This window comes from Patiria miniata, unplaced genomic scaffold (assembly GCF_015706575.1).
Source record: "Patiria miniata isolate m_02_andy unplaced genomic scaffold, ASM1570657v1 HiC_scaffold_4, whole genome shotgun sequence".
Taxonomy (NCBI): Eukaryota; Metazoa; Echinodermata; class Asteroidea; order Valvatida; family Asterinidae; genus Patiria; species Patiria miniata.
In genome coordinates this window covers 9,134,998-9,162,546 of record NW_024037071.1, presented here as the reverse complement: position 1 = coordinate 9,162,546, position 27,549 = coordinate 9,134,998, and the positions used below count along the sequence as shown (strand labels likewise).

General features: G+C 40.4%; 2 protein-coding genes across 4 annotated transcripts in view; one reads left to right on the top strand and one right to left on the bottom strand.

Moving 5' to 3' along the window:
* The window catches only part of LOC119739804 (solute carrier family 49 member A3-like), a 35,770-nt gene extending 30,082 nt beyond the window's left edge, over positions 1–5,688 (bottom strand). Inside the window, exons 1-2 of one of the 2 annotated variants that reach the window (XM_038214885.1) lie at positions 5,577–5,688; positions 1,512–1,645 (exon numbers count right to left, since the gene is read on the bottom strand). In XM_038214885.1, the coding sequence (XP_038070813.1) occupies positions 1,512–1,634 (123 nt within the window). In that variant the 5' untranslated portion in view covers positions 1,635–1,645; positions 5,577–5,688. Of the gene's footprint in view, positions 1–1,511; positions 1,646–2,084; positions 2,143–5,576 lie in introns of those variants that run through there. The other variant, XM_038214884.1, reaches the window with a different exon arrangement.
* Positions 5,689–14,279: 8,591 nt separating this feature from the next.
* On the top strand, positions 14,280–26,836 carry LOC119740131 (aqualysin-1-like). 2 transcript variants are annotated; one of them, XM_038215337.1, is made up of 9 exons: positions 14,280–14,457; positions 15,690–15,839; positions 17,169–17,309; positions 21,193–21,319; positions 21,946–22,055; positions 23,100–23,247; positions 24,350–24,534; positions 25,349–25,520; positions 26,124–26,836. In XM_038215337.1, exons 2-9 carry the CDS (start codon positions 15,702–15,704, stop codon positions 26,258–26,260), a joined length of 1,158 nt encoding a protein of 385 aa, XP_038071265.1. In that variant the 5' UTR covers positions 14,280–14,457; positions 15,690–15,701; the 3' UTR covers positions 26,261–26,836. The 2 variants fall into 2 exon arrangements, with proteins under 2 accessions (XP_038071265.1, XP_038071264.1); XM_038215336.1 differs by having other exon boundaries at positions 14,281–14,457; positions 15,683–15,839.
* Positions 26,837–27,549: the final 713 nt, after the last annotated feature.

Here is a 27,549-nt window from a genome sequence, read left to right as displayed (position 1 = left end):
AGTAGTGATAAAAGTTTATTTTAAGCTATCTATGCACATCATATGTACATCTGCGCTCCTATTACAGTTTCTTTTGCATATAATGGCTTAAAATCAACTTTAATCACTACTGCTTATCAGGAATGAGAAAAAGAATGAGAATTGAAAGATAACCTTGCGAAAGTATTGCCCTCAAAAAAACCTGTCAATATTAGCCGCAATATTGGATGACATATTGGCTAAAAATCAAATAAATCGGCACTTTATAATTTACGTATTTACATGCGAAGGACACACATGACACACATATTTACTTCAGGAATGGTCTTAGAATGATATTTGACCCTCAAAACATGGGTTTAGACACATTACTTGTGAAGTGATGTGCAATATTGGCCGGGGTATGACCAAAAAACATGGTTTTCCGGTGATGGCGGCACTAATTTGCAAATTCTTATGCCACAGACACATGTTGCCATTTCCAGAATAGTTTTATTGTGATCTTTGACCCTGAAAAAAAAAATGGGTTTAGACACCTTATTCGTTCAGTTATCTGCAATATTAGCTGAGATATAGTGAACGATAGATTTTTCGGTAATGGCGGCACTAATTTGCATAAAAACAATGCGTGGGACATTTTTTGAATTTTTTTAACATAACAAATCGTTTTCTACGCATTTTTCTGACCTAAAGACATCAATTAGGAATTGATTTCCGAGGGTTCACGATACCCTTTCTTTCCCCCAACTTTCCCCATGTAGTGTTGCCCAACTTCTTTGTTGACTGCCTTCAAATCCATTCAGTGAAATACTGGTGCTATCCCCTTATTAATGCTTGCTATTTCTCTTCTGTGAACAATTTCGGTGTCATAAAATTCAATCCGAAATTCAAAAACGGTGGCGTCCGGAAATTTGGCACAAAATTTGCTGAGTGTTCCTTAACATGGCGCACTTGAACAAATCTCTGAAAATTCGACATTAACATTTAAAAAAATTCTGTAAAGTTGATAAATTTTTGACTTTAATATAAAATAAACAAAGTGGATCCACCTCTCTACTCTAAAAAAGTCATTAAAACATGTTCTTAGGTCTGTTTCGATTAGTTATAACGCGGGAAAAAGTACTACAAAAGAAGAAATGTATCTCTACTGACACACCCAACTAGAAGTTTGTCAGAAAATTATTTTCTTATAGGAGGACCTGTTCGAAGGGTTCACCGTACGCTTCGAAATGGAATCTGAAAATTACGCCGAAATAAGTCATTCTTCTAACTTTGTAACGCGTAGATAAACTCGTGATTTATGAACGAGAGTGTTTAGAACTTGATAAAATTTCACTTTCTGTGAAATTTCAGTTACAACTTTTGCGCTAGCTAGGCGCTACAGGAGAAAAATCAAAGTGTGCCACGTTAGGGCACATCAACATTACACCAGCTGCAATTAGGGGACATGGGCCTAATCAAATTCCAAGACTAGCGCACGTTGACACGCACATATGCGTTTGTGAGAGAAGTGATAAAAAAATATAACTTACCATTCCGTTTGATACTGCTGCAGCTGACAAGGTCGACAGTATCCACCATCGGCCCGAATACACTCTATAATTATCGTCTCTTGAATCCTTCAAAAGTTTCATGTACTCTCTGGACATTTCCATCACGAAAGCTCCTGAAAAGATTAGTTGGAAACATTATCGTCAGGTGGGAAAATGGGCATAATGAAGGCCCACATAATGTCTGTTTGGTAGCCCATAGAGAAAAGACCACGGACGAGGTCCTGTATGGGTAGCCTATGGCTAAAGCCTTAAAAAATCGCATGTGTGGTGTGACCAATTCGGGACACGCTCCGCGTGCACTAGTCAGCGCACAACATTATGAAAAACTCCTCTGTGCAGCAATTCGCTCTTTTCATGCTCGGCCATGGCATCCAGAGCCTCGATCTTGCGAATTTACACAATAAAAATAACCTGTTTAGTGATTCCCGTGTATACACAGAATTTCACTGAACCCCGAGGCGGGAATCACTGAACCGGCTATATTCATTGTGTAAAGTTACCCGATCGAGGCCTTGCATGCCTATGGTGGAGGCGTGAAAGGAGCGAATATACCTTTATCAGGGTACGCCATCTTGAATCAAAGCGAGTCATATCATCATCATCATCATCATCCCCATCATCCCCATCATCATCATCATCATCATCATCATCATCATCCCCATCATCAGGATGTGGTCATCCATTGTTGGATGAAGCCCTCCTCAAGCAGTTTCCATTCTCTTGTGTCACTTGTCATTCAACTCCATGTTGCCGTGTTCATAGATGTGGTGATTTCATCTCTCCATCTCCTTTTTTGTCTACCTCTTCTTCTGCCTGTGCTTGGTTGCCATTCGGTGAGTCTCTTGGGCCATCTGTTGTCTTGTGTTCTTGCTATTAAGTGCCCTGCCCATCTTCATTTCATTTCCTTGATCTTCTCTATGATATCTTTGACCCTTGTTTTTTGTCTGATGAAGGTATGTCTGATTTTGTCCCGTAATGATAGATTGAACATTCTCCTTTCCATGGCTCTCTGTGCTATCAATTTTTGTTCCATCTCTTTGGTTGTTGCCTTTGTCTCTGCCCCATTAAAGTCGTTGTCGTTTGGACAGACTGGTTGTAAATCTTCCTTCTTAATGATATTGGAATTTTCTTGTCGGTTATAGTAATTCTTGGAACCTTCTAAAACACCTCCATCCTCCCTTGATCCTACTTTGTACTTCTTCTCTCGTGGTGTCTTCCATCTTCAGTGTTTGACCAAGGTATTTATAACTGTCCCCTGTCTCCATCGGATGACCCTCTATTGCTATTTCTTCTGTTGTCACAAAGTTTGTCATATACTTAGTCTTTCCCATGTGTATCTGTAATCCAGCCTGTTTGCTTTCGTCATTCAGACTGTGTAGCTGATGTTCCATGATTGTCTTCAACCGATGACGTGGTCAGAACTACATCGTTTGCAAATCTTAGATCAGTGAGTTGTTCTCCATCTATGTTGATCCGATTCTCCTCTAGGTTGGAATTCTTAAATATCTCCTCCAGTGTTAATGTAAAGATAATGTATCTCCTTGTCTGACACCTCTCTCTATCCTCACTTGTTTTGAGACTTCAGTATCTATGTGAATTCTAGCAGTAGCATCGGTGTATTCTTCGAGGATGCAGATGTATCCCTCATCAATTCCCACTGTTCTCAGCGCGTCAAACATGTCGCTATGCTCAATGGAGTCAAAGGCTTTCTGGCAGGCGATGAAACCAAGGCAAAGGTTGAGCCTTTTATTTACCGCATTTGCTTTTTCAACTGAGTTGGCTTACTGCTTGTAGATAATCTGTTGTTGAAAAACCTCTCCTAAAGCCGGCTTGTTCTCTTGGCTGTTTTTTTTGGTAATGTAAGATATCATTTAGCCTGTTTCGGATTACCCTGGTGAATATTGTGTACGTGTGTGACAATAGGCTGATTGGTCGATAGTTTTTTATATCTGTCTTGTCATTTTTGTGTGTGCAGAAGGATTATTTTGGCCTGTTTTCATCTGATTGGAATGTTCTTTTCTTGTAATATCTGGTTGAACAGCTTTGTTAACTGTCTCCTTCCCTCCTGCTTTTATGATGTCGCTTGTTATTTCGTCACGTCCTGGTGCCTTGTTTCCTTCATTTGGCTTATGGCCTCATCTACTTCTGTTGGTAGTGTAGGAGGTAACTCAGTTCCTGTTGTTTTCTTTTTGTCGCGTGGTAGTGTCGTTTTTTCAAGGTTAATTTATTAATTTGTGTAGGTGGAAAATCAGGGCTATAGTAAACGTAAAGCTGAGACATTTAACGCCAACTAAACATGCACGAGTAATTAAAGTTACAGCAGATGACACTCTTATAATGAATGGATAGCTCAAACTTCCCAGAAACATCAATTAACATTCTAGGTAGGTCACGTCTCATTGTACTTTGAAGAAGAGTATTATAAAAGCCCCCAAACAGTGACCGAACTGAAGTTTCCGTGTTCGTTTTTATTCCTCCATGGTTTTAATACACGTAGCACCACCGTCAGAGAAACGCCAGTTTTCCACACACACGACGTTTTCTGAGCCGAAATTGCACCTGTTTAGAACGGATGGCTTAACATTTTCTTTGAGTCCGACGACATTTCTTGTCCAATCACAACGAATTTTAGTAATGATACGGGGAAGTAGTACCTAAAGCCAAAAAAGTCTTCGGTTTTGGAGCTCGCCCCAAAAGTGGTGCGGCGACGCGGCTTTTTTTTTACTTGTTTTTCTTCAAAATGTCGGCTGATGACTGCATACGGTGCCCGACTAAATTTAGTGCAAAATATTATGGGAGCCAAAAGAGGCCACATATATATAATATTATAAGTTTATACTCGATCGTAACCCCATCTAAAACTACGTTAAAATTGTGCAGCAGCAGGATTCCAGTCAAACCAGTGAGTTTGACGGTTTTGAGACATCACCTTACATTGAAAAAAAAAAAAACATTTAGTAGAATACTACAGAGGTAGGTGAGCCTGTTTTTCTTCAACTCTCCTAAGAAGCTGCCTCACCACTCTAAGTTCCTACAGGATACTTGTGTTTGTCATTTTCTCTTTCCATTTAGAAATTAAACAATGGTGGAAAATAATGCTATCGTTTGGTCTATTTTTCGTGATGAAAGACGCCCGCGTGGAAGTTTTCGGTCGAGTTTTATGCGCGCTATATTTTTCATATAGGCCCCTCGCAATGTTTACCTTGCCGGATCACGAAAACAAAAGGTCGAGACAATACGGGTGTCCGTTTTCATTAAGTTGATGAAAAACCCTTTCCAGTTATATAAGGATTCATTTTGACTATAAGTCCATCAATTGACAATTTTTTTTTCAAGGTTTTTCCTCCAAAGTCCAGTTTTATAATGGTTTGTTTCCCCCAGCCCTGTGAACTGGGCCCAGCTTCATGGCTTACCACGGAATAGCGATCACCATTCTCTAATATCCTTGCAGAAAAAAAGAAAGATTTGCATTGTTGCAGTACGGTGCTAACCCTTTAGGCCTCAGCACAGATTTTTTTGTTACGGGATATACGCCACCGTATAAGCAAAAATTCCGTCTAACGGAATATTCTGCTACCGTAAAAAAAAAATGAAATTGGACCAGGGGTTGTGCAGACTGTGTTGTGTTAGACAAGGTGATAGCGAAGCCAGTTGTGAAGCCAAAAGCGAGTTGCGACCGTAGAATATGCGTGTTTCGGGCAATAAAGTTATAAAAATACACAAGAATGTTCATAAAGAAGCAATAATGCAACAGTCAGGTTAAATAATGCAACAGTCACGTTGAAAGCATAATACATGTATAATGCAAGGTTGTTGCGTTATAACTGGAACCTACAGTATGTATAATGCAAGGTTGTTGCGTTATCAATTATGGTAACTGGAACCTACAGTATCTATATGCCATGAGCTTCCGCGAGCTCCTGCTTGTTCACTGCGTGTTACTAATACACATGTAGTGTTTATTTAGTAACACCGTAATAGTAATATGCCTATGTAACACCCTAAATCGAGTTTTAGAAAATACTAATGGAAAACTTGTCTTACCTCTTACTCTCCGATTATACTCTGTCTATTAAAAGTGAAGACGTTTTATTCACCTTCCTCTCCGAGTTACAGTGCAATCATTGCAATGGGGATATGTTAACATTTGCCGAGTACCGTATTTAATTTGGGACACGCGTGAACCCCGTTACAATGAAAGTCTTTCCATTGCGTTCAGCGAACCTCTCGTGTCATATAGTGCAGCTTGCAATATATTGCAACCAGCACAATTTGTACATCCTAAAAGCTTCGGGTGCATCGTGTTGAATTGAATAATGATACACCATGACCTCGGTTTTATGGGTTTTATGGTTGTTGTTTTTATAGCATTTCTGCACGGAAGGTAACTGGGACCATTGAAAAAAATCATTATGTTCAATTCAAAACCATTTTGTTAAATTTTCACCCAATATAAGTGTTACGAATACATTTTGATGGAGACATCGTCCTAAAATCCATAACAAGACATAACAAAAGAAACTACTACCCAAAATATTAATAAGAAATCGTAATTAATTGTGCATGGAACAAACACGCAAGCGGAAAATAAGGAGCACACGTCCTTGTTGAAGGCTTATGGGATCATTTGCTATAATACACAATCCGAGGAAAATAGTTGGAATCCTAACCCGTTGAAGTTTCAGCTCAGTGGATATTTCTTTATTTTTTTCTAAATGACAGCAAGCAACACGGAATAATTTTACGAGTTGTTTAGTATATAGTACCAGTATATATACATGATCTTTAATTCAAGTAAGTTTTTTTTAATACTAATTCGGTAGGTTACTTTTGGGATAAATGCAAAGGTAGGGCCTATATATGTACATAAATTATAATAAGCAAGTTTGTCCTAACTGCATTTCTGATGGTCCCTACCTTTAGAACCACAAAAATGACATCGCGTCATAAATGTTAAATAATGAAAGGTTTGCGGAAACACCATGTGCGAATAATTTCTCAACTAAGAGAATGGTTCTGAGAAGAACCAGAGGTATAAGCTCGACGTTCCGGTCAGTATGCTCTGACCGTCTTCAGCTCCTGAAGACTGCTCAGTGAATGCTGTATACATGTATTACGAGAAAAACGGTATTCTAGGAATCTTGATTTCAAATCAAAAGTTGTCGAGTCATGTTTGAATTGCACCCGAACTGTTAAAGGAAATTTCCAACGATGCGTCTTTAGACGCATAGCTGAAAATGGCCACTGTTTTCATCATAATGACAGCTTGCCATGCAAAACGAATAATTTCACAGGGAGAAGTCCCATTACTATCTTTAAACCAAGTAAGTTTTTCAACAATAATTTTGTCAGTAAATAATTTTGGCTTTTGGATAGCTGCAAATGATGAACTGTAGCTTTAATAGCAGCTTGGTGTGAAAGTCTTTGGTGATAAAATGGACCCAAGTCCTAGAAAATTTACAGTGTTACACGAAATGCAGTAATTACCTCAAAAAGTCATTGGTCAATCCACTAAAAATAATTTCCTGGGCAGTCTGAACACATAATACATGCAAGAGTTCCGAGTATTTTATAAAGAATTTTGAAGTATGGGTTTTTATCCCTGGTGTCTATGGGAATTTGTTGCACCCTTCGGGTCAGTGAATAGGCCCGAAATTGCCTCCGCACTATTACTGCCTTCACTGGCCAAATAAAGATTTGCATGCCCTCACATTCTCCACGATAGATCAGAGCATTTTGTGGGTCATGAACTTGACGGTTTGTAAAAAAGAAAGGTGGTCGCCGTGAAGAGGACTGCGAGCTGGAAGGACCTGCTCTATTTTGCAATGGAGCGTAGGCATCCTTTGTCGAAATGGCGATGGACTTCAGACTACTTCTAAGGGTGATCCCCTATGCATGGAATTTTCTCCCAAAATTACCCCCCCCCAAAAAAAAAAATTGAGCAAAAAGAAAGATGACGAAATAAGCTTTAGTTTGATGTGTGCCTAATAAACACATTGGGGAGTTGTGAGTGTTTTGAATTCATTAGTAGTCCCAAAACATATTGGACCAGAAGTTTATCAAAGAAAATGAATTGGAGGGGGGGGGGCTGTATTCTTTTCCAGATTTTGGGCACCGCAAGTTTTTGTTCACCATTGCCACTGCAAGTTTTGGAGGAGTCGTTGGTTCCTTGGTTTCAGCATGGAGCTATAAAAAGGATGTGTTTATAGCTCCATGGTTTCAGCGAAGTGGCGTTTCTTTAGAAAAAAATCCCAATCTCTTCTCCCAGCAATTCTCTTTTGAAAAGCATCTGTTCCCAGTTGATGTATGATCCCTAAACACCCACTAATCCGCGTCCTCCTCCTGTTGCGGTATTGTGCTTAGGAGGTGGACAATTGACGGGTTAATTTGGGCCGACAAAAGGCTGCGTTCAACGGAAGGCGCTGGTGCCACATTCAGAATTAATAAGGCACAAACAGAATGCTGTAACTGACTCCAAAATGTTTATAGCTTGTTTGCCTCAGTTTACTGGGGCTAATCCTTTGTCCTCATTTGAGGTAGGTCAACATATTCCCTGGAAAAACTGCTCGTTCAGCTTAAATGCCACTGTGACTTTCAAATTCATTGCTTAATTAATGGGTATGCCAGCAGAATTGCCCTAAGGACAACAAGAAATGCTTGTTTACGAACTTCGCCAGCTGGGATTCGGAAAAAAACAAAAACAAATGTAGGTGAAAGAATAAGCATTTTCTACATGTGTTGTTTGCAATAAAATTTGCCGAATTGTCAATTCTGCTAGGCGCACGCTTGTAAACTTTGCTGGCGCCTTAACAAGGGCTACAAACGGAGAGTACAACCAAAGCACATCATTAATAGCAGCATCACCAGTTCATATGCAAATTTGCAATTAAAAAGACATTCAGTATTACAATCAGAAAACTGAGGCATCCCGGCAAGTTTTGTAATCCATGTTCTCACATTTTCGGTTCACAAAGCAATCTGGGTGACCAGGTGGTAATCGCAAAATTCTGCTAGATGCATTTCAAAATTCTGCTAGATTTCACAAAAATTTGCTTAATCTACCAGATTTACACGGAACATAATATACACACTTATACTCACATTTCCTTGAAAAAAAAGGAGAAAAAACATAAAACTTCTTTGAAAACAAAACATTTAACAAAATAAATAATCTTTTTGTGTTTGTAATGTCAGGTGCTAACACATTTTTAAGGCAAAATTTTTAGAGCCCCGTCAAAAATTGGAAAAGAAAATGAAAACAGAAAATAAAGTTATTGTGCGTGGTTAATGTAACATTGTTTTTTTAATTGGCGTGTGTCTAGCCTGGCTTCCAATGTCTAGCGTTACTTTACTGTGTAGTCGTCAGGGAATTTCAACACTTAGACATTAGACTGACCCGCATGTCCCCGCCGTTCAAGGGTTTATTTGAAGTGATTGAAGTTTGTTTAAAACAAATCTGCTATATTTTTTTCTGCTAGGATCACCGATTTTATAAAATTCTGCTAGAAATCTTCAAACATTTTCATTCTGCTAAGAGTTTCTGCTAGATTTTTTTCCCCGAAAATCTGTCAGATTTTTTTCAAGTCTGTATGGTGTGAAGAAAGGGGTTGTGTGAGGCAAAATGCATATCATTATAAGCATGTACATGTAATGTGACGAAACTGTGCTTGCTATATACAGTACATGTATAACCAAGAGGATCAATTATCAATAGAAGAAGCGACTTGATGGCATGTCTGTCTTTTCAATCCGATGTGCAATATTATTGATTCGAACTTAAGCCCAACTGCACACCTTAGCTTAAGAAAAGACCGGGTTTACTCTGCGCATGCTCAGTTGTCAGGATACCCGCTGGGATCCGCCAGCTGAGAGCATTTCGCATGCTTTGTGTAGTTATCGGTCCGATGTGTTGATTCACCCGTGACTTGAAGACAATCGATCGCTGGGGCTAATCGCTTTGTTGTATCTGTGCCTGACCATAGCCTGACAAAGAAAGGAGTTTATAGCTTAAGATGGGTGTAAATAATTGTAAGGAGACATCAATTTGGCTCAATAGTTTGTGTTTCTACCAGCGCTTAACAACATGCGTGTAAAACGTCTAGCGTGCTAGTTGTCTGAGTTGCCCCACGCCTGATACTCTGAATAATCTGACACCAAGTGTGTTTTGAGCAGATTTAGCAAATCTGCGATCTTGGAAATGTTTTTGCAGTTTCCTTGGAAAAGATCAACTCAAGCTGACGATAGACTTCAAGTTTCAGGTTTGGCTTCAGCTTTCTGGTTCTAAAAGAGGCATCTGGTCAGACATGAACACGTGTATGTAAACACTACAAGGGATGACTGCTGTCTTTGGCTTGTTGAAACACGAGCGACTCTATGTTTGCACTCCGTCGGATAATACATGCACTTAATTGTTTTGACATCTGAGTTACTCCCGATTAATGGAATAGGCAGACAAGATGTCATTTCACAAGAAACCAGCAGCACCGGCCCTCTCGCTGAAACAGTCCAGCGCTTACGGTAAGCTGCCCAGCGACGCCATCGTCGGTCTGGACCGCCGGGATCTACCGCCAAGTCTACGGCGTAGCACCTCCGTGCTGAGCTCGTCCAGCTCCCAGGGCGGCCGCTCGGTGCCGTCCTACATGCAGGGAACCAAGACCTCACAGAGGAGAGACATCGGTCTGAACGTCCGCCGGCTGGCTAAGGCGCCCTCGAAGACGGAACAAGAGTTTGAGGTGAAGGGTTACGGTGCCCCTACCAAGCTACCGTCACTCTACGAGCAGACCCAGATGAACCCCAAGCCAGCCCCCGGTTCCGAGGCCTCCCAGGCTCAGCCTGCAGCACCGCCACATCAGGGCACGACAACGACCCCGTACGTACCACAACAGCTCGCCAAGTCAAGAGAAGCCACGGCTAAGGAAGTCCAACAGATCAGCAACACTTGCCGTTATGTCAGGCGCAAGGGGAGTATGGTCGACCCACCTTCGTTCTACTATAAACGATGAAGAGCATCCTGAAAATGTCTTCTTGGTCATATTTGGACAGAGATGGATTTGGACAGTATTGGAATTCCGCCGCATTTTTAGAATGTTAGGAAAGTCGTAAACACTCTCTTCTTCAAAATGTTGTAAGGGATCATTTCCCCCCTGCCTGGCTAGAAGAGTTTCAGATCGGTTTGGCATCTGTGATAAAAAAGGAACTTGACGACGAAGATGCAGGGATGACAATAGATTAATCGGTTGTGTTAGAATTCATCTAGTGTAGCGTTCTGTTTTGTCTTAGTCAGTGTTTTTTTTTTACATTGCCCGTTGTATATGCTGCCTTAATATTATTGTTTTTGAATGTAAATGCCACACAATTTGTAATTATTAATCAAAATCATTTTTGTTGCGTGTACCATGCCAATACATGTACTCGACATAGGGGTCGGGTAAAAATGATTGGGGACGTTCGGTGCCCACTTTCTGGTGAGCCGAAGCTGAAAATCTAAGTAAAACCCTAATTTGTATAAGTTCGATAATTCATTCATGATTACATCTTGATTACAATTTTACAAGAGTGTTTTCAACAGCCGAATCTTTGACAGACAGGCAAGTATTTTTTTGGCGAATTGTGTTACATTTGTTTTTCTCAATAAATAAGTTCGCATGGAGATGATTCAAATTTGTCTTTTGGTCAAATGTCGCGTTAATCATAGAGTTGTGTGACTGGAAAACGATAGTGTACTGGGTTTTGATCTTTTTATCAATAATATAACGTCAGGTCTGCAGTTTTAACTTATTTTTTGTTTATGTAAACAATCGAGATGTAGCACTGGTCATAAAGAATTTATGAATATTAGTATTTCCTTTTTGGTTATTTTTATTGAAAAATACACTTCTTTAATGTGCATGCTTTTCCTGACAACTGAGGGCACTCTTGCTGTGATGTCATTTCAGGAAGACACTGTTCTGTTGAGGGGTTTTGTGTTCAAATTGTGAACCCAAAAATTTGTTCATTGAAAAAAATTGCGAACAAATTTGTTCATTGGCTTACTGCCATGTATACTGACACAACACCGAATCACCAAAGAAAGGAAGTTTTACAACAGCAAAATATCCAAAATTCTGGCATTTTTTGGTGCTGAAATAGCTGTAACATGAAGGTTTCTGCCTGAAGTAACGTCACTCTTTTGTTAATGAATATGGAAATTGCATTAGCATAAAATCCCCAAAAGGCAACAAAACACCCCTGAAATGGCAAAATGAAAATAAAAAATAAGATAACATAGGACACAAAGGTTCATCTTCAAGGATTGCATCAACAAATTACATTGCATTGCTCTTTAAGAGAATGATTGAAAAAGGTGCTGATTGTTTTTTAACATAAAAAATAAAGACTGCATCGTCAACAATCTTTTTGGAGAGCCCTCTAGAGGTTTGGACCTTGCATGCGCGTGCGATTCGGTACCAGCGGCAGATGCAAATTGCTTGCAAATTCTTTTTAGGAGGGGGTCTCGGCCGGCCAATCAAGTATAAAAAGTGGGGGAGGGGGAGTTGGATCTAGATTGGTTGACGCTGAAGCTACTCCTTTTCGTCTTTTCTTATGTCTCTTTTTCTTCATATGTACATGTAACTAATGCCTATAGAGAGAAAGGGGATAAGTAACATGATAGCATCAATTTAACAATACATGTACTTGTCTTCACAAAACAAACAAATGGCATGGGGAGGTTATTGCCCCTCCCCGGATCTGCCTTATGAGGAGATGTCATTGCGATTCCGCGGTGACAATGCTCAAGCTCGCTGCAAGCTTGGATGATGGCGCTCTTCAAATGCCTTTGCACGCTTAATTTTTTACGCCTTCATGAAAGCTAAAGTCTGGCGCACACTTCAGCTATCTGCTTCGCCAAAAAGTCATTCGTGGCCTGGATGACGGATAGTTCCCGTGTGCGGTCAGTTTTACCAAAATTTTGGTCATTCGTGACGCTGCGCCAAATATCTAGCGTGTTTGATAATTCTAGTCACTCGTGCCCAAAGTATTACCGTGTGCGGTGAACGAAAGCTATCGGTTTGCGTGTTGAGCGCATGCGTGTTTCTGTCATATGACGTAAAAAGGCAAAATGGCTGCGCCTAGTGAATTAGTGGCGACTGCAATCTTGGACGACAAACTTGTTGATTTTTAAAGCCGATGGTATTGGCGACATTTCTCGGGGTCGTCGACGGAGAACTCTTGAACTAAGTTGGAATACGCTCCGTACCCCTGCCTCCTCATGATCCATTTTTTTAGTCCATGTTTTACGGCATGCTGCATTAAAACGTCGTCGTCGGCGACGCAGCAACAAGAGCAATAGCAAAAGCTTTTCCTCCTCCCTTGTGGACATTTCGGATTCAGAGAAATCACTGAGCGCAGCCATTTTGCCTTTTTACGTCATATGACAGAAGCACGCATGCGCTCAACACGCAAGCCGAAAGCAGATAGCTTTCGTTCACCGCAAACGGTAAGACTTTGGGCACGAGTGACTAATAATAATAATAATAATAATAATCGGCATTTAAGAACGCTCTTATTAGTAAACTAAATCACAGCGCTTACAGTATTATTATTACCCCTGATCATTGGGCCAATAATTCCAAATACCATCTCAGCTCCCTGGGGAGTATACAGCTCGATGCTGCCTGTTAGGCGCAAGCAAGCTGATTCAATCACAATAACCATCTCTGCCCTCACAGGTACCCATTTACTCCTGGGTGGAGAGAAGCAATGAGTGACGAAGGGCCTTGCTCAAGGGCACACGCACCATGCCCCCGGCTGGACTCGAACCCACAACCCGCAGCTCATTTACCCACAGACCACGAATCCAGTGCCCTTAACTACGAGGCCACAGCACTCCAAATTTGAGGGCATGCAAATTATTATTTCGGCGACTGGAATTCCTTCTACGGTTGCAGGCCAGTAAAGAGGGCCGATATAATAATATGCATGCCCTCAAATTTGTTGCTATTAGTCGTTTGAGGGGGCAGGAACTTAACGGTTTGCTGCAAACAAGAAGGGTGGGAGCCGTGAACAGAACTGCGAGCTTGTATTTCTGTGGAATAGTAATGAAAGTGGGCCCTAAAATTGCTCTATTTTGCAATGGAACGTAGGCATAATTTTTTTAAGTAGCGATGGGCTTTAGGACTACTTTTAGGGGTGATCATCTTTGGATGGAAATCATCAGAAATTGATCAGAAAATGAAAGATGATGAAATAAGCTTTAATTCGTCAAAATTAAACACGTTGGAGAGTTGTGATCCCCCAGGATTTTTGGAAGTGGGTGAATTTATCACTGGGGTCTATGGCAATTTATTTACATGTGTACTGGTCTTCGACCAAACTGTCGGCAAAATAGGCCATCGCGAGCTGCAGCGCCACCAAGTGTCAGAGGGCATCCAGTGCCATTTTTTTTTAGCAGGCGCGGCCCCGAATGTCAAAGGATGTCCTGCTCCCTATCCGAATCCACGGCGTCGCTAAATTTCAGGATCGGCGAATCTGGTTACGAAACTGCGAGTTTGTTGTAACAACCCATACCCCTCATTTTTTTTCTCACCTGATATTATCAAGATTATGCATATGTCACAGGCATTCATAAAAATCATTAACGAGCATTAGTTTCCAAACAAACAAACCTTAATCATCTTGGGGTCGTTACGCAAGTATATGCTTATATCCACGTGACTAATCTCTTATCATCCGGATTATACGATAATACTGAACTTAATCCTGGGTGGTATACACATCTAATAATAACTCATTAGATAACAACAAGGGTGCATGGCCGCCATGTTGGATTTGTCTGAATGAGGAAGTTAATACCCCGAACAGCTGTTAGTGTTACATGCCAGGTGAAATATCATCGGAAGTATAGACCACAGAAAGCATTTGTTTTGCCAGTTTGTGACCCGTTCAGGTGAGTGGTATTATTTTAAACAAGTTTTTATCTTCACGCTATAACTTCCTACTTTTGCGCAAGTTGCACATGAAAAGGTGTATACATGTAGGGCCTACATGTATTTCGCATCACTCTACCATCGATAAATTGGTAATTTTCTGTCCCATGATTTTGTCACCCTTGATGTGTGCCCTTATCTCAAGAGAAAGGGGGGGGGGTAACATTTTGCTCTGGAAAACTGCCATTTGAATGGCAAAAAAGAAAACAGTTTAAAATAATTGCAGTTGAAAAGTCAAGAAATGGCATAAAGGGTTTACTCAGATTTTTTTTTGCGGGGGCACCTGGGCGTGGCAACAATATTAGTGTGTGCTGTTATACTTAAAGACATGGCCAAAATGGCCAAAACACATTTATGGAAAATACGTACTAACACATAACATAGGATTGAATGCTCTTTTGAGACTGTTCAGTTAAATGGCTTCTCCAAATCACACTGGTTTGCTGGATGAATATGGTTCCCCTTTTGGTTCCTTACTAAGATTTTGTACTTTAAAAAAAAAAAGAGAAAAAGCAGGTATTCAAAAATCGTCAATTCTGTATGTAATGAGGTGGATCGACTCCTAATAATTCCAACCCTCGTAGGGCCTCAGTCCCAAATTGACCTACTTTCCCCAAATCACACTGGCTTGCAAGATCAAAATGTTTTTTTGTGTGGTTCTTTACAAAAAAAAAAAACCCAAAAAACCCCAACGGTTTTCAAATGCCATCTATTATGTGAATTCTGGAGGTCAATTGACTCTCAACTAATATTTTCAACCCTCGTGAGGCCCCAGCCACAAATTGACCCAAATTTCGCAAATAACGCCGACGGTTTGCTAGATCAATATAATTTATCTTTTGGTTCATTGCTAAGATCTTTCTCATATACAAAAAATAGAGAAGAAGTTTTTCAAACGCCATCTATTATGTGAATTCTGGAGGAGAATTGACTCTAGAGAATACTTTCAACCCTCGTAACCCTCAAATCACACTGGCTTGCTAGATCAATACAACCTTCAGTTTGGTTCCCTTTTAATACTAACCAAGACATCAAATTGGAAAAAAAAGAGACTCAAAATCTGGTATTGAAACACCGTCAATTATGTGCGTTACGGAGGTAAATTAACTTATAATAATTTTATTAATTTTATTTATTATAATCGTTTTTTGAGGCCGCGTGAATTTTCCTTTATTTTTAATTTAGTTACTAGTGAGACTAGAGAATGATCCGACTTCAGCAACTGGCGCTGGTTGCCGTAGCAACCACGTGTCTGGCGTGTATGGCTGGTGCCAGGCCGTCCCTGGCTCCCTTCTACCGGGCCGAGGACAGACTGTTGGATGACTACATCATCGTGTTGAACGTAAGCAACCATGAACATCATGTAGGCCTATTGTTGAAAAGGAATCATCCATGTTTTGCGCATACATTTTCCATTTAAACACGAACATTTCATCTTTCACAAGCCACTATCAACATTTTTTTCACGCTCTCTGCTGTCTTGAAATTTCATTTCATTTTATACCGCGTCGATGTGTTTTCTTCTCCTTTTTTGTCATTTAAACCAATCAATATACATGTATGTTTTTATGCGGTGGCGTTTGTGTATACACGTGTACCAGTTACTGAAGGCCAATAGGGCCAATATTATATCTATAATAAGTTGGTTTGGTTCATCCTATGGGATTTGAAAAATCAACAAAATTAGTTGCCTGATGTTTCGGTCTTAACAAGACCTACTTCGCAAGGGATTTGAACCAGGAATGCTCTGAAATATAACAAATGGTGTTAAATTTCAAGTTGAATTTTAATTTGTAAATCGAAATTTGAAATTGAACGGCTGAACTGTAAAGAAATATGCCTAATACAATTAAGTTTACAGTGAACAGTTAGGTTATGCTCACATACACTGAAAATAGCTACAGTTTAAGTGCATAATCTACGATAGACAACCTCAAACAATCCCTCTGATAAAAGGGCATTAAATTGTTTCGCAATACACGGTAATCAGATAATGAAATAAGTTAACTAACTTAAAAGTAAAACTTAATGTTCATTTGCTTTTGCGCATTTCCTCCTTCGTTTAAAGCAACAAAAGTGTTTAACTGTTGCTATTTCAGCTCAGTGAATGTCACTCTACGTTTTGAAAAAAAAATGAGAGAAATACATGTACACTTTTGGGGTCTCGTAACTCAATTCCAACATTCAATGCTATTTGTCTTTCAAACGATACCATTTCAGTCCAAATAATTTCACAGGGTATTTGATACCAGTCCTGTCTCCAATTTACCCAGTGTTTCCCGTCATTAAATCGATAGGTACTTTTTCCACGTAATTTCAAATGGTCCAACGTGGCTTAAAATAATTGTAAAAAATAGGATAATGCAATATGTAATCAGTCAACAAACTAACTTTTACCAGCAAATTTTAGTATAGTTTTAAGTGGATTTTGTCTTAAATATACATGTATATCCCTCGTAACTTTCACAAGTGCTTTTTTACAACACTAACTTGTAACTGTGTGTTAATTGTGCAGATAGGTTTTACTACTACAGACAGCCTTAGAATTAAATTCAATGTGTTTTCAATTATATATATTTGTAATCGACCTCAGTGAATATACGAAAAAAAAGGTTCAACGGACATAGATGGGACAAAATCCTGAATTTGCTTTTTGTTTTTAAACATTCAGGACGATGTAGATGTGTCGGCTGTTTCCAGCCAGATGACGTCACAGGCCCAGACGGAGAATGTCTCCTTCCGGGTCAACCGTCTGTTTTCCACCGTGCTGAAGGGCCTTCATGTCTTCATGTCTAGCCGAGCCCTTAGCTTTGTGAGTTTTTTAAAATAATTTTACCTTTAGTAGAAACCATTGTTGTTGAGTAAGTGAATTCCTTCAGTTTCTTTTGAAAGCCAAAAATAGACTAATTTTATACTAAGGCATTTTTGATCCATCGTTGGTCATTACTTGACTCAATTGAATGCATCTCTAAACTACGGCTGTACAATATATACAAAATAATATCAATCTTTTACATTAACCGAAACGAACTTCTATTTAAAGATGCGTTCCCTATGGTATTTTCGAGTTTCTCCTCGACAAATCATTTTTGTATTGCTATTTTCCTAGCAATATAAAGTTTACTCGCTATGAATGAGACATCGAACGATAAAATCCACTTGCGTTCAGTTATCGAATTATTTCTTCACAAAATTAAGCATCGGCTGCCAAACAATAATTCGGCTCTCGCGGGGCGGGTTTATATTGTTTGAAAATTTAAAGGAATGTTTCAGGGAATGCAGGCGTCCAAAATCGGAATAGAGTGCGCCCAAAATCGGAATAGATAAACAGAGCATACACATTGAAAACTCGCCGTGAGAAAAAAAATCGTTTTGTTTTGAAGAGCATGGTGTATGCAACTTTAAAGTAGATTCCAAAGTTCTAAAATGTAAGAATTTCGAACATTGTGAAATACTTAGCAGCATGAGATATCAAAGTAAGTGCACGCCACAGTTTCAATGAAGAATTCCTTGGCGATCTCGTCACGTCTGGCACTGTTGAGCTCGCACACCGCGCCGTCCGTCTCCTGATCTGCCCACTTCACGTTGAACGACCGACAGATGGGATGCTCCGCACACCTGCGCGCACAAGTCGACACTCCGGCTGTAGGATACTCATCCAAGACGTGACCGACCAGGCAGCGATCAAGCAGCGGCCGACCCAAGTCGCCTTCCAGCGGGAGGCAGAATGTAGGAGGCACGCTAGCCGGACACGGACCGCTAACAACATCTTCGCGGGGCCGCTCGCAGATGATGTACATGTATTTGAAACTTCCGACCCGGTCACCCCAGTAGCCGATGATGGAAGGCCCTTCCTTGTAGTTGCGAGTGATCAAGAAGGCCTCGTCTTGATCTCCATTCCCATAACGACCACCGTCCGGCTGATCTGGTTCCCAATTGCGATAGGATCCGTCAGTAGTGTCCCCTTCAGAGCACACCCAGACTCCCTCCTCTAAGATGTCAGTGCAGCCGATCCAAATTCCGATAAACCTAGTACCCGATATAACAGTATTCTGCGTATCGCGGAAAGAAGCATTCAAGAAGCTGTTCTCTGCTTCCGAGCTCGGTACGACCATGTAGCCTCCCTCATCGGCGCACCTCTCTATGGCCGCAGCCCAGCCACCGGTCACCGATCCATCCAGGCCCAGGTAGCAAGAGCCTGCCCACGGTATCCAGTCAACAGGGCAGCCGGTTGTGGCATACACACCGTCGGCTACCCAAAAGAACACAGGGCCGGCGATTACCAAAATAACGTCAACAGGTCTCATGACTGTCTTTTGTTTTCGTACTTTTTTCGAACTAATACCGTAACGAGAGAAAAGCAATATCCGTTGTATCTCAACGGATTCTGTAGTCAGAAATAAAGCAAAAGACTGTCGTGGACGGTAGCGACGATGACGATCGATGCAATTTCATTTACACCGTTACCTTCATGCTCGATCGTGCAGCTTCTCTCCTTGGGAAAAAGAAGAGGAAGAAGGAAGAAAGCAGGGACCTCATCAATTTTTAATAAAGGCAAGCAGTATCCTCATTCTCAGTGTTTATTTTCAACATGGAGGGAATACATGCTGTTGGCCCTGGAATGGTAACTAGCTTGCTGTGTTATATATCGTGTTTTTATTTCTGACGTGTTTGACATGTTTCAACGTTCACTGTGAATTATTATGTCCAATCTGCCTCAAACTATTCTCCCCTTTCAATGTGCTTACATGCAGTGTAACAAGTATTTGGATAAGATTATGCCTTTGAAATATCAAACTTTTCTGATCCAAGGCTAGGACAAATTCATTTAGTCTGTTCCCTACACAATGAATTTTAAAAAAAATGAGAATTTACAGCGTTGTGAAGGCACCCGATTTTTCTCACCCTAAATATATATTAATCTTCAAGATTTTTTGGATATTTTAATGATCCAGAACAAGGGCCAGAAAGCCGCTTGTGGTAGCGTACTGCTTGACGCCATGGAGACGAGGTTGCCCCCTCAATTTCTAATAAAGGCATAAAGCTATTCAGAGCGACCTTATAATTGGACTCCTCTCATCCTTTCCAAAAAGAAATCGAATTTTATCAACTTAACCTTGTAAAGCGACCATCGTGTAGGAAATTTGATGATAATAGGTAAAACTTGGAGGGTTGACGATGAGGACTGTTATTGTTGCAGAATGCATGCAAAGCCAAAACATTTATTTACTGGCTTATATTGTTCACCATGATTGTCTCATTTACAATTTATTTTCTTCGCGTATTTATTTTTTTTGTCATTTGATTGTTTTGTTTGTTTATTTTGCGTAAGATTATAATGAATTTGTTGTCTATCATTCATTTTGTTCAACCAATTCGTTACCTTTAACTTTATTGTGTTTGATTTTTTTCCATTCTTTATTTGACCAGCTGATTCATCTGTTTATTTATATATTTATTTTCGATTATATTTTTACTTATACATTTATGCACTGTTTTGATTTTGACTAGTTGCATGAGTTATTCATTTATGGCCTTATCTATTCTGTTTTATCCCTCAATATTTACATTCGTCTCTTGTGTACTGTTTTTATGTTTGTCCGATTGTCTGTCTCTGTATTTGTTGAGTTGTCATTTCGGTTTTGCTTGGTCAAGGCATCTCCATATAAGCCCCCGGCTTCGGAAGATGCCTCCAAAATTGCACATTGATTTATTGTTCTTTCTTTTTTATCTATAAGATCTATGTATAATCGTAATTACTTTGTTACATTTTTTTTAAGTTGTGGCATTATAGAAATAAATGTTGATTGAATTGATATAGACATTTGGCATCCTTACGAGTAATAAAAAGTGTTCTTAGGTTTAGTCCTTTAATTAAAACGACTTAAATGTAAAAACTCACTTTGTACATGAGATAGTCTTGAATTCAATATTGCTTTCCCTCATTCACTTTAGCACTTTTATGATTCAATGGAACGATACTTTAATTTCGGTCCTGAACGTCGTTGGGCTCCGCTTCATTGTTAATTCCGATTTTCAAATGTTTGCATCGATAGATGTCATATTAGGCCTATTTAGCACAGTGTAATTTGCGAATGTGGCATTCTGATTCCTTTCTAAAATCATTTTAAAGAAAAGGTATTCTAGCTTCATAAATATTATTTTCTTGCGTTTCTAAATGTGTGTATGGAGATGACTATGGAAATCAAGCATAATATATACACGACTCATTTTGCCTGGCTTTTCTAGTTCCTTTAAAATACAGAGCAAATGCTCTTCGTTTCTGGATTCATTTAATTACAGGAAACATCGAAATCATCCTAATTTCTGCAGAAATCCAATCTCAACTACTGAATTGGAGCTGGAAACCTATATATAACAAGCCCTCAGGTGCAAAGGACGCATGATGCTTTATTATGAGATAAATTGACAGTATATAAAGTTGCGATTTGGTCACCTTGGCAATTTGAGGGCTATTTAAAATAGTCTCGACCATATATCAGTTAGTAGGACCCAGGAAAATCCATTAAATGGATTTTTTTTCTAGGGCAATATTGATATTTATTTTCCTCTTATAATTGAGTAGGCGTTACTTGGCTGAAATCTCTTCTACAGCCTGTATGCATAGCTTGTTTAGAGTTTTGTGCATGTGCAATGTTTTATCTTTATTTTCATTTTTCATTTTTTTTATTTAGGTGCGAGCTCACTCTGCTGTCAAATACGTGGAAGAAAACGGAATGGTGTATACCACAGAGACATGGGGGCTAGACCGCATCGACCAGCGGTCGCTACCTCTAGACGACAAATTCAGTCCATATCAAGGTATAGACATGTTACACTTGCTTAAAAAATTGGGTGTTATTGCCACGTGATTCATACTTTCAGCAAACTTGTGCTCTTCTGCACTGCGTGTGTATCTCTTGAAATGTGATTGGTGTAAAAGTGGTGACATAAAACTGTTTAATGTTGATAAGATGGAATTTGCGTCGGGTTGATAGGTTTTACCCTTCACCGACGTATAAACACTGTACACTCAGGGAGGTAACACACTGAGTATACAGTGTTTATACGTCGGTGAAGGGCAAAACCTAACGATTTACATCACCCCGAAGCAAATTTCATCTTATGCTACATGTACATCAGATTCGAACCAGCCAACCGATCACGCAAGTTGGAATTGCACGAATTGATTCATCTTGTGTAGCCAGTTTCCAACTTTAATCAGATTGGATTGGATCATTGTTGAATATGACTGGACAGCAAGGAGCCACTGAAAATCAGTCGAAATAAATATAAATATTTTTAATAAATATTATATACCCATAAATGTGGTTTATTAAAAAGTTTGTATTGCCTTTAAATCCAATAAATGAGAATCTAGTCGAAAGGGTGACACATATCGGCGTTAGTTTTTCGGTATGGCGAATCATATTTTTACCTCATAATAGGTGACGGGAAAGGCGTCAGCATCTACGTCATCGACACGGGTATCAGGACCACCCACGAAGAATTCGAGGACAGGGCCACGTTTGCGTACGACGCCGTTGAGGGCGCTGTGGTAAGATCGTACAAAAAATAGACTATACGTGAGTAGTTAGATTACCCTTTCAAAGATGAGAGAACGAGCGGTGATAAAGGACTTTATTCGCCATTCCTCCCGATCGCAAAACGCACTGTAGGTAACACTGCGCAGTAAGGTCGTATCCATGGAAACGAGGCTGAAAATAAGCGGTCACCAGCGCCCACGGCAATGGGGACGAGCGAAGTTATTTAGTGTTACAACTTTTTTTCGTGTTGCGGTCTAAAATTTGAGGTCACTATCTGACTCTGATAGATCGAGCTTTCAAGCACAAAATTAAGCGCAGACATTTTCTGCTAGCCAGTGGCCAAACGTGCCAGGTGATGGCGTACACTCGAGATCCCGAAATGCCGAAATTTGGGTTCCTTTTGGCTCAACCCTTTTCCCCCTTGCACAGGTTCTATCATATGCGAGCAGATTCGGCGATTAATTACGCAACTAGACTGCGTCTTGACCTCGAGATTCTGACCATTCAGCGGGCGCCTTATGTATCAGGTCTTCGGTAACCCGTTTTGAAAGCCAAAGTCGGGTTTAATATAGATCTCTATGCCCGTGGTTGTATTACAAAAACATGGCATCCAAGTTGACCAATCAATAGCTTTGTCCAGATTTCGGAATGAAATGACGTCATGTCGACTCCGATTGGCTGGCACGGGGGGTCGCATACATTTTCAGGCTTAGACATACGTTGGGCCGGAGATTTAGAGGGCTCCGTTGGACAACAGGTGATATACTCAGACCATGCTCAGACTACCCTTTTCGGGTCAGACATGACCCCTTTTCCTGGTCGATTTTCCGGATTCTATTTGCTCAGCCATTTTCCGGGTCGAAAACGACACTTTTCCAGGTCGATAGAATCCGGATTCCCGATCATTCTGACCCGGATGTTTTTAGAGTTACTTTTGGTTAGGTAAATTGGGGCAAAAACAAAAAGAATTTACCCAAACCAAATAGTGCCCTCCCACTGTGTTCAATATTTATAATAAGGATATACCTAATGGTATGCCATTTTATTCCACAAAGGGCAACGGAACGGACTGCCGGGGCCATGGGACACACTGCGCCGGTACCGCGGCGGGACTGAGGTACGGTGTGGCTAAAAAAGCCATGGTGTACGGCGTGCGTGTGCTGGGCTGTCAGGGATCTGGCACGTGGTCGTCAGTCATCAAAGGTAAGTGATAAAGCAGTGCTGCAGTACGGGTAGGCCTACTTGTGGTGGGTCTCAAGTTTTCGCAAGTCTTTCACAAGTCAATCTCAAGTCAATCACAAGTCCGTCACAAATCTGTCACAAATCAATAGCAAGTCCGTCACAAAGCCGTCACTGATCAATCACAAGTCAATCCAAAGTCCATAACAAGTCATCCATCCCAAAGTCAACTCACAGTTTATTCATTAACTTTAACAAACTCATTTATTAGTTTTTGTCCGTCCAATGTTACTGGTGACCGGACTTGTAAATTGACCTGTGATTATACATGAGGTCGACCGCACGTGATGTATTTGTGATCCGTCACAACTCAATTTACTACAAGTCTACAACACTGGAACAGAGCTTGCCGCCTTTCATAGTCTGTAGGCCTATTGAAGTTATACATAATCTTGTGCACGACGAATTAGTGAAATATTATACAAACTCCCGCGTCGAGAATATAGCTCTTTAAAAACCTGAAGTCAGGTTTCACCGAACAACGTGCGTTTTACAAAGTGAGAAGCAATTTTAAGTCAATGCTCAAGAACTAGAATAACTAATCAATATCTAAATTGTCATGTTTTCAGAGTGTTAACAAACTCTGTCTGAAACCAATTTCAAGCGACAAATTAGGCTTACTTCGTTACCAAGTCAAAATGCAAAAGTACAGGTGTTTCCCAAACCTCGGGTATGTCTCCTTTTCGGCTTCAAAAGATTTTCAAGCCATCGACTGTTGGCTTTTGGATCATCAAATCCCAATGTACGCGGTCGGAGGTTGTTAACGTTCGGTTTGGCAAAAAAGGCATCAGATTTTCTGGAGCAACAGATGAAGCCGAAGCTAAGACATGAAGCAAAGGTTTAAAATAACCCATAAAGACGCCATTTCCTCGCTCGCGCAACAACAAGAGGAACGTTATGTTTATTGAAGCATATACTTCAATTAAAGATTAAAAAAAGTTTTGGAAGTAACGCAAGTTGTCAACTAAACGTCAGTAGCCTTGGATCTACGTCGTTGTATTCCTATAAATGGAGTCGTAAAAGCGCCACCACTCGGTCAGTTATAGCGTATATTTCTGTCAATCAGGGATGGATTGGGTGGCTCAGCATGGAATACGTCCAGCCGTAGCCTCCATGTCGCTGGGAGGCGGTGGATCCCGCTCGGTGGACGAGAGCGTTGCCAGTCTGTACGCCCAGGGCGTGACGGTGGTGGTTGCGGCTGGAAACAACGGCTACGAGGCCTGCCGGAGGTCACCAGCCAGAGCACCAGAGGTGAGGTATTCGCTTTACATTTTCGCACGTCAGCCATCTCGAATCGAAAGCGAGACTAACCACGCCAAAATTTTTCTTTTGAATTTACGAAGACAAGGGATCAAAACGATGCCAAAATGGTAATTAAAACGTTATCTCTTTGTGCTGTGGGCCCTTATTATTAAACGAAAAATCATCAAATTGTTTTGAGCCAATTGCTGAAAAGAGACTGCATAAAGCATTTTAAAAAAAATTAATGACCGAACAAAATTATCGTGCTCCCAGGGTTCCTTATTTTTAAATACAAACGATTTCCATTATTATTTTAAGCAAACGATGCTTATCAAGTAGCGGTTTCTTAGTACACAGTCATAGAAAGTTTTCCGTAGATGGATAAGTACCTACTGATGTAATAACAGAAACCTTGATGAAACCTAAAGGAATGTATCAATACCTTGTGTAAACTTGTTTCGTCTGAGAGGTATCGTTTGGTAGAAAACTATCATTGAAGGTGGTTTCAAAAAGCATGCCCGCGGGCAAACTTTTCATTACGTGCATTGACAACTGAATCCAAAAATGGTGCACACGTACTTTTATCCGTTTCCTCAAAAATGTAAAGTAGCAACTGCCATGACGTTCAACAAGTTAATGTTATTCACACTAGGGCCTGGCCTACTTAAGATTTTTGAGCAGTTTTGTTTCACAGCATGCATCGCCATGAGATTCGGTCCACGGGGGCTCGCTTCTGAACATCATTTAGCTTCCCGATTACGAATTTGGCCAAATAGTTCACCTGTCGTTATTCCCATGTAACACTTGTACGATCCACTTTCAGGCCATCACTGTCGGCGCAACCGAAGACGACGACTCCAGGGCTTACTTCTCGAACTACGGTGGATGTGTGGACATATTTGCACCTGGTCGCTACATCACAGCGGCCTATAACGAGGGGGATGACGACTACAATACCATTAGCGGGACATCAATGGCAACACCACACGTAGCTGGTAAAACCCAAAACAGCGCCCATATCGAACAACTTGCATTCCCCTAAAATACTCCTCAACAGAGAGTTTTTATTTTACGGAAGGAAACCAAGAGCTACATTCTGCGATTCCTTTCTAAATCATTATCACGGAAAGACAGGATACTCAGATAAAAAGACGTTCATTGTTTTTCGAGACTCGTCACCACATTGTGGAAAGAATTCTTTCCTCAAAATTGCATTTCAAAAGAGACGTCTCTTTATCTCCATCGGAAAGACTTCTCTCTGTGAAATGCCACCCCGACAGACAATTTCGGTGGTTTGGCATGAATTGAGGAGCTGAATTGAGCGGAATGTAAAACAACTGGAAAAGAACGTTCATGAAAATAGCTTTTTGGCAGTGTATTAGGTGCCATTTTTTAAAGGACGGACATCTTTAAAAATTGCCATTCGAAGACCATAGAATCATAGGTGACCATAGTTTAAAAAGATATATTTTGTTTCTTTTTGGTTTTCAGCGATTATTGTTGTATGACCGGAATTCAGATTAAAATTACCGCTGAGTACTCATGCCTATGTCTTCCAAATATGTGCCCCAATTAATACCGGTTTTATCTTTTTTTAGGTGCTGCTGCGCTTCTTCTGAGTGTTGACCCAATGCTGACCCCGGCTGACATCACCAACAGACTGTTGAACAGCGCCACCCGCGACAAGATCTCCGACGCGCGAGACTCGCCAAACCTTCTGCTTTTCACACCCTAAGCACTTCCCGAGTAGTTTCAACACGCCAATGCTCATCCCATGAATAAAATACACATCAATTTTTAAATGATTGTTTGAAAAACCAAATTTGGAGTTAATTTTAAAGTTCCACACATGTGATGCTGGATAGATTTGCCTCATTCTAATGAAGTATTGGTCACATGATCTTAAAACAAAGTCAAAAATCTAGCTTACTCGATAGTTATTTTTTAAAAGGACAGTGGATGACAACTTTACTCAAACCCAGCATAATATCACCCAATAATTTACTGCCAAGCTGCAATGCAATCGCTTCAAATGTTACAACAGTGCTGGACTGTTGCCAATCAGTAAAAAATATCAAAATAATCGGTTCTTAACAGTTGCTGCCTTGTAAACAGCCTTTGCTACATAAGTGCTTTATTCGGTCCCTTCTCTTAACGCATCCTTAGCTTAAAATGTCAACTTGGGTCGTTAATTGATGGTAATGAGACGGTACTGGTGATGAATCATTGTAATTGCAAACATTGTAATACTTAATTTTAGTAACAAACAAAGGAAAACATATTAAATCATCGCCCTATTGATTAACCTAAATGATTGTGTTTGAGCCTGCACTTGGTATGTAAGTTATCTGAGATAAACCCACGAAAACTTAGACTGGTTCCCCGCTACCATAATATGGGAACCGGAAGCTAGTTTTCATGTAAAGTCTTTGATTGGATCACCTCTGCTCGTGCGCAGTATGATGTATACTTTCTCGCGCATGCATGGATGACAGTAACTGTTGAACACAATCGCTATCGGAAAACTGACTCTTTCCATAACCAGTAGGCAAAATCGCAATAGTGTCTCCACGAGTTTTCCCCTGCATAAGTTTCAAATATTGAAAAGCAGTGCCCCTCTCTTTGATAGTTGCCAGAGACAATTTTGAATTCAGCGAAAATCGAAACATCACCACACAGACTTCGCATTCATTTCACAAGGAACACAAAATAACGATTATTTGTTAAAAAATTGAAGAACTCCAGAACGGCTGCCCCTGTCCAGGCGCCTATACACACTGTACTCGTGATAGAATTGTTGCCATTTTGCGAAATGCTGGTTCCGCGCTTACATTATCAATGTGATTTTGTCTACAAGGGGGCGGGATTCAGACTAAGGCTAATTTACGTACACCTGGAGGAATTCCTCCAGGATTCATTGCCCGCTATCGGCCCCTACATTTGAAGCCCGAAGGACAACGGAGGGACTGGGAACCAGTCTAACCAAACAAAAACTTTACTGAGAAGGTTGCATATACTGAACCT